The 14,926-nt window shown below is 38.2% G+C and overlaps 1 protein-coding gene across 2 annotated transcripts in view; it reads right to left on the reverse strand.

The window, feature by feature from the left end:
• Positions 1–2,717: 2,717 nt before the first annotated feature.
• Positions 2,718–14,926, reverse strand: part of ndst2b (N-deacetylase/N-sulfotransferase (heparan glucosaminyl) 2b) — a 68,627-nt gene continuing 56,418 nt past the window's right edge. For both annotated transcript variants that reach the window (XM_081393560.1, XM_081393561.1), the window contains exons 4-14: positions 14,753–14,907; positions 14,438–14,623; positions 13,140–13,268; positions 12,856–13,038; positions 11,916–12,012; positions 11,527–11,650; positions 10,868–11,042; positions 7,906–8,076; positions 6,644–6,753; positions 5,298–5,400; positions 2,718–4,293 (exon numbers count right to left, since the gene is read on the reverse strand). In XM_081393560.1, coding sequence (XP_081249686.1) covers positions 4,168–4,293; positions 5,298–5,400; positions 6,644–6,753; positions 7,906–8,076; positions 10,868–11,042; positions 11,527–11,650; positions 11,916–12,012; positions 12,856–13,038; positions 13,140–13,268; positions 14,438–14,623; positions 14,753–14,907 — 1,559 coding nt within the window. In that variant the 3' untranslated portion in view covers positions 2,718–4,167. The remainder of the gene's footprint in view (positions 4,294–5,297; positions 5,401–6,643; positions 6,754–7,905; positions 8,077–10,867; positions 11,043–11,526; positions 11,651–11,915; positions 12,013–12,855; positions 13,039–13,139; positions 13,269–14,437; positions 14,624–14,752; positions 14,908–14,926) is intronic.

A 14,926-nucleotide genomic window follows, 5' to 3' on the forward strand; every position in this document is an offset into this window, starting at 1 on the left:
TGCCATAAGGCGAGACACGAGCAAGATCGGTTAAAGATGTCTGTCTCGAGTGTGTTTACATTAAAAACCATGGAAAAGCAGCGCGGTGAAATGGAAAAACACGGTCTGTATGAACAAGAAAACTAAGACATATGTCAGATCAACTATAACCATAGTGACAGTGACTAAATTAATATCAAAGATGGCGACGTAAATAAAACTGTTAGATCTGATCATACTTGAAGTGATGCATCCAACAGATCTAGAGTGCTCTCAATATCCCTCCTCATCTCCTCGCTCCTCAATCCTCCGTCCTATGACCCGGAAACCGATCGAGCTCAGCCATCTTGAAGGACATCTCAATTCTCTAATTACTCCGCGAGGAGTCGAGGATCGAGGAGTGAGGAGCTTCCTTAAGGAGTCTTTAGCGAGGATACACGGGTGTATCCTATACAGAAGAGCTTTACTGAATAAACGTGACGCATGTATCAATTCTCCTCCCCCTTCACATCTCTCACAATAATCTTAATTTATACTTTACCTCTGAAGTTTATATAAACCACATATATCAACAAGGTATCTTGCTTTATTATTATATATTATGAATTTCTTAAATAACCAAACTAATACAACATAAGGGCAGATCCTTTGAGTGCAGCTGATGACGCTGTGAAGTGACTCTCGAGTGATCAAGTATTCCACTGTATAAAAAAAGGCTTTCTTTCGATTCCTCCGTCCTCCTTTTCTTTCCTTGCAATCTTCCCCCGCATCCTACAGGGGTCGAGCTGAGATGAGAGAAAAGGAAGCGAGGAAAGGAAACGAGGATGCACAAATAAGAAAGGAGAAGCACCCCTAGATTCATGTGATGTGTGGCTCCGCCCCATTCTTACTCTGATTGTCTCAGTCGTCTTTCATAGGCAAGCATGATAGGAAATGTGTCCAGAGTTGTCTTCACTATAATGCACAGAAAATACAACTTTAGCCTACATCCCTCAATGGCAAGAGAATTTAATTGTGAAATGTTTAATCGTGGTTGATGGTGTACACAAACCCCGTACTTAAGCTGAAGTAGAGAAACACTAATAAAATGTTACTCCAGTAAAGTCATTTCGTCATTAGTTATTATACAACTGCACCCATCATGGCTTATACAAACAAATTACTTTGTCACAGTTAGTTTTGGGTTGTGTTAACACTTTCATGTTTTATGTCTTTTTTTTTCGTGATATGACTTAGTTTAGGTTCCTGGTTTTGTCATGTGATCATGTCATGTGCTTCCCTAGTCTCATGCGTTATGTTCTCATTGGTTGTTCTGGTCATGTGTCCTGTTTGTCATTAGCTCATTATTTGATTGATTTCAGGGGCCTGTACCATGAAGCCGGTTTAGGTGGCTAGCCAGCTATGTTTCAGTTTAGTTTCCGCCAACCCTGGGTTTTAGGTACTATGAAAGTAGCTCGGCTTTAATCGGTGTTCGTTGCCATGGTATCTTACGCTGCACGGCTAACCTGCTCCGGGGCAGGTTATGTCTGGATTCAAGATCTCAGACTGAAGTTTGACCAATCAGCTGAGAGCAAAGAAACATATAGGTGACGTAACTTATTCCAAGTGTCTTTTTTGATTTCCTTTGCCATATTATGAAGTAATCATATTTACTGAATAATTTCATTCATAACTCATTCCTCTACCTGAAGACCTGACCCTCCAGCTGTGGATAATTAACCAATACATGTTTGTTTAAAGGTAGGATCGGCAATTTTGATCATAAACACTATTTGTTATTCTGGATGAAACTCTCTTCACATCCTGATAGCAATCAATAATAGAAGTGGTCTTAATATTTAAAAAATGTACATATATTTTCTGTGGAAATCTCAGGACCAAAACATTTTCTTTCAATCATTGCATTTGGTCCTATATGATGTCCTATCTGCCTGTCAATACATGTGTTTCCATACCTCGCACAGACATCACACTGTAGACAGACGTCAGTCACAGAGCAGCACAAATGAAACACGTGAAAGATAGTCTCTTTTTCCAAACTAAAAGGGCAACCCTCAGTCACTTCAGAATTTATCAAGGAGACAAATGCATTTACTGCAATAGCGCCATGTAACACTCTCAACTGTAAATCCCCCGTTTTTTTGACTAATGGTGACTTATACAAGGCTCTCCATTCTGGTTTTTCATTGACAGCTAGATTGAGTATATTTCACCAAGGTGTATCACACTTGTTGTCTAAAAAATTTCTTATTAAAAGCTTTTACACAAACCTTGTACAGTTCTTTTCCAAGTGCAACATGTGAACCCACAACCCATTAATATTACGAGACATTAAAATATAACTTTTATTAGGGTTAAACTGAATTCTTACACTTAAAAACTGAGGGCGCATCTCCGCTGCTGCATCCGACTGCCAGGTTTACATCGTTTACACATCACCAGCACCATCACCGCAAAGCTCCTCCCTCCCGCACGCGATGGGTTGTGGGCAATATTAGCCGTTAGAGTGTGCATTGATCTGCACTTCGAATTCTAACCGGAAATAGTAGACCATCCGGGTATCTTTGGAACACTCATTTCAACATACTACGATTTGGGACGTACTAATTCTAGTTTTGCATACTATTTAGGACAGATAGTATGCGAATTGGGACTTGAGCAGTAATGTTGTGATTCTTATATCTTGAACTCTGATCACTTCAAGTATTGAAATTCACAGCAATGAGTCTTGGTTTGTTAAATAATGTATTTTATTGAAATTTGCTTGTATGTTCACAGTTTTACAATCAAAAGAGGTCTTCAGTAAAGACACTAAGAAGAAAACTGTGTCCTGTTATTCCTGGAACCACCTTCTCTTACTGTTTAGCTCGCTGCATAGGCTGAGTAGCCATACACTCAACCAAGGGCAGAAGACACACGCGCACACACACACAGACACACACATGTACACACACACAGACACACACATGCACAAACACACACACATACACACACACACAGACAGACATGCACATACTACTACTTTTTGTAGGTATATACATAAACACGCAATACAGCCAAATTACTCCACGTCATTTATATTTATGGAAAGCCAGTGCAGGCCTGAGCGGCGGTCATATTTTGTACCGCCATGCGGTACATCTAGTTTTCCTTCCTCTACCCTCCAGCACGCAGTGTGCTGTCTGTGGCGGCTCCCAGCGGACCTGAGCAAGTCTTATTTAAGGGCTTTGCTTCCTGCAGTCGAGCAGCTGGGCCCCCAATCTCTCAAATGGAGGGCGAGTCTCTTGTTTCTGGGCGGTGATTAATCAAACTCTCTCTATTCTTCTCATCTGATAAAGCAGACTGCAGGAACAGAGATAAGATACTACTCACCTCTCATCTTCAGTTCACCTTATTTTACTCTTTAAAGAAGAGGAAACCGAGATACCCCATCTCCATTCTGTGCCTTTATTTCCCAATATGTATGTACTTAAACTGAATACCAGACATGGGATCACATTACTGTGAATTTATTTTTTTATGTACCCAACTGTTGCTACACATACACAAAATTCACATTCACTCATTGGCAAAAGTCTGCAGCGTACTGTACTTCTCTTCTTAGCTCCTTGGGCTGCACAATGTTTGTTGACCTCAAACAGAAATCACTTAACAGTAACTTTTTTTTTTTTTTTAAAGGCAGCAAGATGGCTGAAATGTATGATGCACATTTAAATACTTCTCTGCTTGGCAGAGTTAAAGACTTTTGAGAATAACATCTAAATAATCCTCTCATAGTCCCTCCCTTTCATGGGTATTTCCACAAAATGTTCCCAATCTTCAAGAGGTTCTGTGCAATTCCCTCTCTTCCTATAAGACTATGTTTGTATTTCAAAACAGCAAGTTCACAACGGATTTTAAACCACTCTAGAAGTCTTTTTAAAGCTGTCCAATCAGGTCACTCCCATTTCCATATCTGTGAATCCATAAAGTTCTACTACAAGTTCCCATAACGAGGTTGAGGGCAACTCTGACTCTGAGGGCTTCATTCAGACTGACAGCGTGATCGGGCCGTCTCCTCGGTCAGAGCCTGTGCGGAGTAAGGAGGGCGAGAGGGGTCAGTCCTCTTTTGGCTCCTGCCGCACACGGGCCCTGAGTTCTCCTATGTGGAGCAGGGTTCTGCCGTGGTTCTCCTCATGAAGGTTCTTATCAGCTCCAGCTGGCGTTGTGCAGTTCGTCTCTGAGCCAAACGGGCAGAGGCTGACCCAGACGTTTAAACATCCTGAGCAACTCCACGTTCTGCTCGCGGTAATACTCTGACAGAAACGCCCTTGACTGGAGTGATGGGAAGAAAACTAAATGAGTGTTGCACACAAATATATAATTATGGAAGCTCATTTCCATCACTTAAGAAATAAAATCATGCTTTGGTAAAACATAATTATGACATAAAAAGTCAAAATTATAATATACTAAGTCATAATCATGAGATAAAATCATAATTGTGACATGAGTCATTTGACATACTGTAAGAAAAAAAAGCCAACATAATGACAGCATCATAATTTCAATTTTGACTGTCATAATTTGGCTTTTTATGTCAATTTTGACAATTCATAATTGACATCTCATAATTTTGTCTTTTTTTGTTATGATTTATTATCTCATAATTGACTTACAGTACTGTATGTCAATTGACACTTGTCATAATTATGATTTTATCTCATTATTGAATTATAAGACTTTGTATCATAGTTGACTAATTATGAGATAAAGTAAAAAAATATGAGAAACCAAGTCTATGACTGAAAACTATGAGATAAAAAGACAATTATGGCATAAAAAGTAAAAAAGATGAGATACTAACTCAATTATGACAGTCAGAATTGACAAAAGGTTGAAATTATGGCATACAAATTCATAATTATGAGATAAAAGGCTGAAATTGACAAAGTCATGACATAAAAAATTAAAATTGACAAAAAGTCATGACAAAGTCAAACTTGATAAAATCTTAAATATGTCATGAAAATTTGATTTGCCATTTAATAAATAAAAAAAAACGTATCATAGTTGACATTAGTCATTATAGCATGAAAATTGAAACTTTCGATGTCTATCTCTATTTTATTTTATCTCTGCTCTATTCTCACTTGATTTCTAACTGACTCTTTCTATACTCTCAAAGTCGCTTTCTCAACTGTGTTGCTGAATCATAGAGAGGAAAACAGGACTAAATAAACTTCACTGGCTATAATTGAAATGCAATGTCTATTTTTGTTCAGTTAGAGTATCTTATCTCCATATCTAGAGCTCTAACATTGAGAAGTGAGCTGTACCTCCAGGCTCATGTCAGGATATTTCCTTCCTTTGCTCTTTCCCAGACAGCGAGTGCGTCCTGCCTCCAGTTTCTGACACCAGAAACCTTTACTCTCGTCAAACCTTTCAACAGAGAGCAGAGAGAGGGTTACATTTCCCTTAGTAAGACTTTTGAAAATAAACACTAATGTACATACATTCCTAGATTTCAGCAATAAATAAAAACGTATTACTGTTATAAATATGATGTAAAAACCTTTATACAATGACAAAAGGTTAAAATAATTGAAAAGGGCTCTGGGATAATTATATTAGTTCTGAGTTTGCCACTTGGTGGGACTTTTTGTTATACATAATAAAATATTAAGGACATACATTTTAAAGGTACACTATGTAAGTTTTTTTTTTTTGTTGTTGTTCAAAATGAACAACATTTAAATAATGAGTCAATACATCATCAATCCTTCTTCCAAAACGTTTTTTTTTTGTCTTGATTCACTATGGTAATGATACTATCACTATGGTGATGGTAAGTGTTTTAGATTTAGATTCAGATTTAGATTGCGTACATGTGTCACTCGTTCGTGCGAGTCTCGTCATATCCGTAAATGGAGAAAAGTTGCTCTGGGTACTTTAACATTTGTATGGTGTGTGAGTGGCATAGGTTAGTTTTCACAGTGAGTGAGAAAGGTTGACACGGAGCAGCTAAATCTCCAATTATCTGAGGAATCACCCATAAAAAAAAAATGCAGAACAGAGGAGAGACAAAAAGAGGATGCGCCAGAGCTCGTAATAAAACAAGAATCAACATTGGCTTTTTGGAACTGCGGGATTTGAAATGTTGTAAAAACAATGTGGAAATGGCGTTTTTATTACTCATCAGGTAAGTAATGTATTTTATTGAACAGATAACATTGTTATATGTAGCTCTCTAACAGAGTAAAGCATTATATGAAGGGTGATTTCATTATGGTTGTTGTAGCGCTGTGCTGGAATTTTTTTTTTTAAGGAAGTGCCATGTCTATTATTGGGTAAAGCTACTGTAACATCTTCAGCTAGTCAGCTTGAGATCCTTTCCATCTAAACTGGATATATCTATAAGCCTAGTAGCGATTGTTTTATAAGCAATATGATAACCATATTCACCAGCACAGCCACACACAACCAAAACAATGTTCTTCCGCAAAAAGCATGCAGTTTGTTTTTTATCCACTAAATGGACAAAAGTTACACAGTGTACCTTTAATTAAAATGTGCCAAATTAGCGTCCAGGACTGGAACTACTGTATCAGTTTTGTAATAAATGTAGTTTTATTAAGCGCTCGTGGACTCCAGTGAGAAGGTGTGTAATAAGGAGAGGTCGTACGCCAAGGCCTGTGAGTAGTTGTAGTACGGTGTGACTCCCAGGAACTTCTGAATCCCATCCATCATCTGAGCAGGACTGGAGCGCAGCTGCACACCATCCACGATCAACAGCTGTTCACAGGATGAAACACACATCACACACACTGAGGCAGCTCAACACACCTGCTCACTGAAGACTCAAATGTGTGTGCATGCATTCGTTACTCGTTTGTGTGAATATTCTAGGTTATTTCTCAACATAAATGTAAAAGGTGTTGATATAGCTGACAACTCCAGTTTTCATTCATGTTTATAATTTAACACAGTTTACAGTAATACACTTGATTCTCAACCGGGGGTCTCAAGATGACTTAAAATAAGACAAAACAAGCATCATATTTTTTTTTTTCATTGAAATCATTTCTAGATTTTTTTTTATTGGCAATTTGATCTGTATTATGAATACAGTTTGGGGTCAGTAAGATTTTATTTTTTTTAAGAAGAAATTAATACTTTAATTCATTGATCAAGTTTCTATTTTTTTCCCTCTGAACTAAACATTTACCAAAAAATTCTGGAAAAAAAAATATTTAATTTTATTACGTTTCCAAAAATATGAACTGTTTCATGAAGGATCATGTGACACGGAAGACTAAAGTAATGGCTGCTGAAAATGTAGCTTTGCCACCACAGGAATAAATTACATACTGTATGTAAAAAACAGTTATTTTTAATATTTCACAATATTAATGTTTTACTGTATTTTCTAACAAATAAATGCAGCCTTGGTGAGCATAAGATACTTCTTTCAAAAACAATACAAAATCTTACCAACTCCAAACTTTTGAATGTAATGTAACATATTTTACTAATGCCAAGCTCAAAAATATCTTATCGATAGAAATTGTGTACAAAAATATTTGAATTTGTTTTCATTAAATAAGATTTTATTCATTAATTTATTTAAGTACCCACCTTCCGCTAAAAGACATGCATGTAAACATAGGTGAACTTAGGTTAACAGCTTTCAAGGGTGCTGTGCAGTGACGCAAAGTATCTAGCTGAACCAGTGTTGTGTGTGTTAGCTGCTAGTATCTATTTACACGTTTTGAACACAATTGACATCCAAAACTGAAAAGAAGGACAGTTACATCATAGCATGACATAACTGCGGACTAAGATGAAAAGAGTTCTTATAAGAGGTCAATCTTTTGTGTTCACACCTGGCTAGGTTAATAGTGGTTTAACTAGAAGTCAGCTGTTGTGGCGTGGGTGTACACACACCTGACTGGGCTGGTAGTGATGTACCCAGCGCTCCAGATGACTGCTGTAAGCTCCAGGCTGAAGACAGCGCCGGTGCAGAGACAGCAGAGCTGCGGGAGAGGACGGCCCAGCAGAGATCACCTCGTGAAACGTGTAGTTTAGCGCCACAGGATCCTGATGAGCCCTCTGATGCTAGAGAGAGAGAGTGACAGCAGAGAAATTAAACCGTTGTAGTTTTCTTCTGATGTGTCACAGGAGGAGGTCGTCTATGATATCTGGAAAACGCTCTCCATTAAAGGGATAGTTCACTTTGAAATAAAATTTTGGTATGTTTTAGCTTACCTCAAGGGCATCCAAGATGTAGGTGTCTTTTTTTCCGCAGTAGTTTCAATTTTAATATTTTTAGGTCAAACCGTTCTTGTCTGTCAGTCGTATAATGCAGGTCTATGGTCACTGTCTCAAAGAGCATGCACAGAGTCCAAATTAAAACAATTTCCCATCGTCCAAATTAAACAATTCCCCATCGTAAATACACATTGATGGTCTAAGACACGAAACGAGCGGTTTGTGTGAGAAAACGAACAGTATTTATATCGTTTTTACCTCTTATACACAGCCACGTCCAAGTGATCTGAGGGCGCGCGCGCTTCCTGCTGTGTGACATGTGCGCAGACTGGTGCAGATATATACACTAGATGTCGCCTTGGCTACGGCAGTTCATTGGAACGAATGTCTTTAAGGCGACATCTAGTGTATATATCTATGCACCAGTCTGCGTACACGTCACACACCAGGATGTGCGCACGCCCTCAGATCACGATATAAAAAACGATATAAATACTGTTCGTTTTCTCACACAAACCGCTCGTTTCGTGTCTTAGGCCATCAATGTGTACTTACGATGGGGAATAAAATATCAAAATTGAAACTACTGCGGAAAAAAAGACACCTACATCTTGGATGTCCTTGAGGTATGCTAAAACATACCAAAATTTTATTTCAAAGTGAACTATCCCTTTAAGGCACTGATATACTCTAGGCGAAGTGCTTTTTCGTTATTCGCTTAGTGATGAAAGAAAGTATGAAATACGTGACAAGTGGTGTACGTTATTATTTAGTGAACATCATGATCATATCAACATGTCACGTTTGTCACAGCAAGCAGATTTACAGTATTAAAAATGAAATTGTAAAAAATAACCTTATGGTTAGAGAGTCTGACTTGTAACCTGAAAGATGCCGGTTCGATTCTCAATACCGGCAGGAATGTTCATTTCTACCCTCAATACCCACGACTTGAGCAAGGCACCAAACCCCTGTGTGTCCACGGTTTGTAGTGTGTGTTCACTACCCTCTGCTCCTAATGTGTGTGCACTAACTTGGTTGGGTTAAATGCAGAGGACAAGTTCCGAGTATGGGTTACCATACTTGGCCTTCACTTCATGTTATTACTCGCTGACGCCTGACCTTGGCGGACCGAACAGAAGAAATGAACCGGAGAAGATTTCCACACCAAAGAAGGCGGAGCCTCAGAGCCACACCTACCTATTACGTATTGCCACGGAGCAATGGTAGTACGAGGATGTTTACCAGCTTAAACAAACTTTTCTGGAAAGTTTGCATTGCAAGCTATTTCGAACTATCCAAAACTTCAAGCAAACATTGTTTCAGCTTGATTTGTCCAAAATGTCGTCACACCAGTTTGTTCAATTTCAACAATATATATTGTATATAGGGGCCTTTATCATTTTCATTTGTCTGACTGGCTGTTGCATGTGATTTGGAATCCGCCATCTTTTCTTATGGACATTAAGTTCTGTTGCAAGGTGTGTGTTTTTTTAATCAATCATCTGAGCCTTAAAGGTCCCGTTGCATGCGATTCCATGTTTCAAACTTTAGTTAGTGTGTAATGTTGCTGTTAGAGCATAAATAATATCTGTAAAATTATAAAGCTCAAAGTTCAATGCCAAGCGAGATATTTTATTTAACAGAAGTTGACTACAAAAAACGGCTCGATTGGACTACACCCCTCTACATCCTGCATTAGTGACATCACCAGAACCGTTTCTTGACTAACCTCCGCCCGCAGGAATGCTCCCTCAACTCTACTGGCTAACGTTACTTGCACACTTCTTATAACTTAGCCTACTGTGTTTACTCAGCTCTTACGGTGATTTTCTGAAGTAAAACTGACGCTTAATCTTTTGTGTGATGTACAATAAACTTTATTAAACTCATCAGTACATGTTTGATCATCATTCAGACAGCAGACTTGTAGGCTATTATTAATAAATAATGGATACATAGCCTACAAGCAGATGACAAATACGTTATAATAACCGTAATTAAACTACTAAACCATACCTGTTTCATCTCTATACAGCAATCTGACTCTGTAGGCATTATTGTCCGACTCGAAATGAACGCCGTTACTGAGAGTTTCTGATATTATCATCATTCCGTGAGATGAATTTTTCCTGACAGACTGAGCGCGAGCTCATGAAGCTCCGCCCCCTGTGTCGTCCAGCAGCACCTCATTTGCATTTAAAGGGGACACACTGGAACGGCTCGTTTTTCTGAGCCCCAAAAAATGTCAATTTAAACATGCTGTAAAAAATGATCTGTTGGGTATTTTGAGCTCAAACTTCACATACACACTCTGGGGACATCAGAGACTTATTTTACATCTTGTGAAAAGGGGCATAGAACGGGACCTTTAAATGTCATGTGACTAATGACTCTAGAGACACAAGAAATGAATGGCTGCTTCCGAAAGCTTAGGCGTCTGACTCGTTGCCTTTTCACATGAAGGTAGCTCACAAAACTGATTTTGTAGACAGAAGTTTTTCCATTTCCAATGGAAATAAACGGCAATTTTATATCAGACGGTGTAGTTATGACATCTACCAGCAGGGGCTAACCGAGTCATGCTAATTAACCAGCTAAACCTTGATCCTTTGGTTTCTTGAGTACACAAACGCACCTGATACCAGGAATACGCCCGGTCAGCAGGGTTGATGAGTATAGAGATGATTTTTGCTCTTGGTAACAGGGCGGCTGCTCTCTTCGGGGCAGTTTCAGTGTCAAAATAGTTTGCGCTCTTCTCAAACAGGAAGTCTGTGCTCACATTCGAGGGTACGGGGAAAAAATCCATATACCTGAGGCAAGACAGACGGACAGAATTAGCCTGCAGAATGAAGCAAGTGGCAAATCCTATACCAATAAAATATTAAGAGGGGAATTATGTTGTTTATTTTAATACATTGTCTGTGGTTTGTTTTAAACATGTTCCTATGCAGGTGTTCTGAGTGCTTGCTAAGGCATTCCTACAGTAGGTGGTCCAAATCGAAAAAGTTTACAGAACTTATTTGACCGTTTTTCGTTTTTTTTTTTTGGTCAACCCTGCAAAACCACATGTCTGATGACTTTGAGAAAAGTAATAGCATGTCTTCTCAACCAGTGACATAATACTTTACCCAAAATATGAGCATTAATAACAATAGTCATGCTTTCTAAGGCACAATATACTCACTAAAATGTAGGACACATTTAATCCAAAAATGAGTTCTGTCAGTGTGATGTGAGTGAAGTTTTGCAAATGAAACAAAGAGCATTAGGCATGGATGGAGTTTCCATGGTTACCAGTCAATGCCTCGCTGGTAGTTTGGTCCGCTGAAGAACTGCACCTCCTCAAAGGTGACAGTGCTGGGGAAGCTGCTGGTAATGGCAGGATGAAGAGCAAGAAACGAGTGCAGTGCGGTAGTTCCTGCGGAAAGATCATGACACCAGAATACAGCGTCAAGCTGTTTTAGTTAAATATTAATAACATTTCTTGGAAACATTCTGTGTTCTGTGACTTGTATGCCAAATGTGTTCTACATCCTAAAGCCTGGCTAATCGCTGAATTGTATTTTAGTTTCTTCAAACAACACGGGTTCATGCTTCTGTTACTGCAAACAACCTCACATCCATGTTCAAAATGGGATACATTTTTAACCAAAAAAAAAAAAGATTTAGATGTTTTGTGTTACCGGTCTTCTGAGGGCCAACCACTAGAAACTTGGGCAGTCTGTCACAGGTCTTCTCTTTGGACCAGATGTCTTTGTGTCTCTTGTCATGACATGGGTTCTGTTTATCAGGGGGAGTATTTGTAAGTTTAATGTGAGCATAATTAAAGTATATATACAAAAACTTTTATGTTAGATGCGATTAATAGATTTGACAGTGCTAATATGCCTGGCCAAAAAAAAAAAAGTGCCACTTTTATATTTTGGCCGGGCAGTGTATATGCATACATACAGTGCTATGCATAAGTTTAGACACCCATGCTAAAGTTGACTAAAAAGAGGAATAAAAAAATCATCTTTTGGAAATTGAACTTAATGCCTTAAAAAAATTAGGAAAAATCCAACCTTTAATTCCAAAGGCCAAGGGAACTTTATCAGGATGCATAGTATCCTGGATCCATGAAGTAACTGGCCTTTAAAAATAAAAATCTGTCTGCCTCTATGGGAATTTAACATAGGGGTGTCCAGACTTATGCACCCTGTATTTTAAGGAACAACATTTATTTATTTACGATACATTATTCATTCACAAAGAAAATTGGTGTCCTTAAAGGTTGAATTTTTCCTAATTTTTTGAATTTTTCCTAATTTTTTTAATTAAGGCATTAAGTTCAATTTCCAAAAGATGATTTTTTATTCCTCTTTTTAGTCAACTTTAGCATGGGTGCCTAAACTTATGCATAGCACTGTATGTATATTTTAGAACCATGTTGGATGCAATGAAACAAAAATAATTTAAAATTACATTTTACAATTTATAAAATTAAGCTTTATATAATTTTTTATATTGTTCACTTCACTATTGATTTTGGGGTGAAATTTTGGCACAATTGGCAGCCGAATCGTGACATTCATCCAATAATAAGAGATTCAGTAATAACCATGAAAATGTAAGTGCACAAACCTGCCACAAGGGGTCTCTCTCATCAGGGAAAATCTGGAAGTATTTGTGAGCGAGTCTGACAGGAGGCAGAGTCTGCAGGCGCAGGTGAGTCCAGCACTGCACAAACCTCACCAACGACTCAAAGGTGTACAGGCCCAGCCGGTCGTTGCCGTAGTTTGACAGGTGAGTCATGAATATACTAACCTACCCACGGGAGAGGACGGGAACAAGTGGGTCAAAAAACAAACGTTTGTCATATTGCATAATTATTTGGGTTAGAGTGTCTTTGTGGGTGTGACACTAACCGGATTGAGCAGCACTGTAAGGAACAGCTCTCCGCCACGGATGCTTTTGTCCAGCTCCTGAGGGCCTCCTGGATAATCTTTATAGAAGATGGTGTGTGTGAAAAGCCCACATGTCTGCCGGGGGAGAACCTGATACACAAAACCACACACAACTTATTAAAGTCAAATTACACTAACAGAACTCTTGGGAAATTATTTCTTATATTATAAATACTTTTGTACAATAAGGCTTGATTTAGTTAATGCATTAGGTATCAGGTACTAAAAATTAACAGCATTTTTAAGCATTATTATTAATCTAGGTTAATGTTCATTTAAAAATAGAATATTGTTCAGTGTTACCTTATGCAAACAACTTGAAACTAAAAATGTATTTTAAAAATGAAAAAGTGCAAAAGGCACTACCGTCCAAAAGTTGTTATCAATGTAAAATTGTTGTGGAAATCATAATACCCTAATACTTTTATACAGCAAGGACACATTGAATTGTTCAGAAGTGATAGTAAAGACATTTATAATGTTATAAAATATTTATATTTCAATAAATGCTGTTGAAGCATTGCACTTTATCACGATCACGTTTCCACAAAGGTATTAAGCAGCAAAAACAGTTTTCAACATTGATAAGAAAAAACATTATTAATAATTGAGCACCAAATTAGCATATTACAATGATTTCTAAAGGATCAGGTGACATTGAAAACCGGTGGAATGACTTCTGGAAATTCAGCTTGCCATCACAAAAATAAATTATATTTTAAAATAATATATTAAAATAAAAAAACAGTTAATTTAAATTGTAATAATATTTCACAATACTACTGTTTTTACTGTATTGATACAGCCTTGGTGAGCATAAGTGACTTAAAAAAAAAACTATAAAAAATATTATTTCGAACTTTAGTGTATAGAAATTGTTGTTAGTTTATGATACCTACTGCATTAACTCATTTTGATAAACTGAACCTTAATGCGTTACCACTATTTTTTTTAAAAGGTATTCCACTGCAGGGAAAGATACCAAGCCCATTTTCTCTGAGTTAAGGTGTGCCACCATACCCAAAAGGCAAAACTATTTCATAGTTTATGAATGACACATTAATACCTGCCATAGCTGTTAGGCAGCTATCAAGAGACTGTTGAAGTCATACACATTCAGATGTACGTCTTTGGCATCAAGTTCAAATAAATGCATCACTGCATTCAGTCTAGCTGTCTTGCTAGATGCAACCAAGCATCTTATGTAAACGCCCCCTGAGAAACATGTTTGATTGAGTCAGGTGAACTTGGGTTCCTACCTGAATGCCGTTGTGTATGAATCCCCTACGGTAGCGGGCAGGCCTGAGATGAGGATACTCCTCTGTGCTGGTCACCTTGATGCCCCATACACTCTTCCAGGCATCATAAAGCTGACTGTGCACAGGGTAAACTCCTGAGTGATGGGGGGCTACAGCGTAACCCATGTCTGTGGGGATCCCATGCTCCTAAAAGAGACACAACCTGGGATTACTTTGTTTGTAGTTATGCAAAATCAAACAAAATATTGTGCAATATATGCAATATACACCAGAATTCAACAACATTATTTAGCATGTATCAAGGCAGATTCTGACCTGTGCAAACTGTCTATTAAGTCTCATCTGTTCTGCGAGCACGCTGACGTTGTGGAAGAGATGAGGCTGCATGTGGCTCCACATGTGCGGGAACCACCAGAACTCCTGCCGGTGTCGGAGCAGTGTGTCGTCACCCTCATCTTCCTCATCTGTCCCTGTAGAGCAAGACCAGAA

Source organism: Scardinius erythrophthalmus (assembly GCF_964197995.2).
Source record: "Scardinius erythrophthalmus genome assembly, chromosome: 18".
Taxonomy (NCBI): domain Eukaryota; kingdom Metazoa; phylum Chordata; class Actinopteri; order Cypriniformes; family Leuciscidae; genus Scardinius; species Scardinius erythrophthalmus.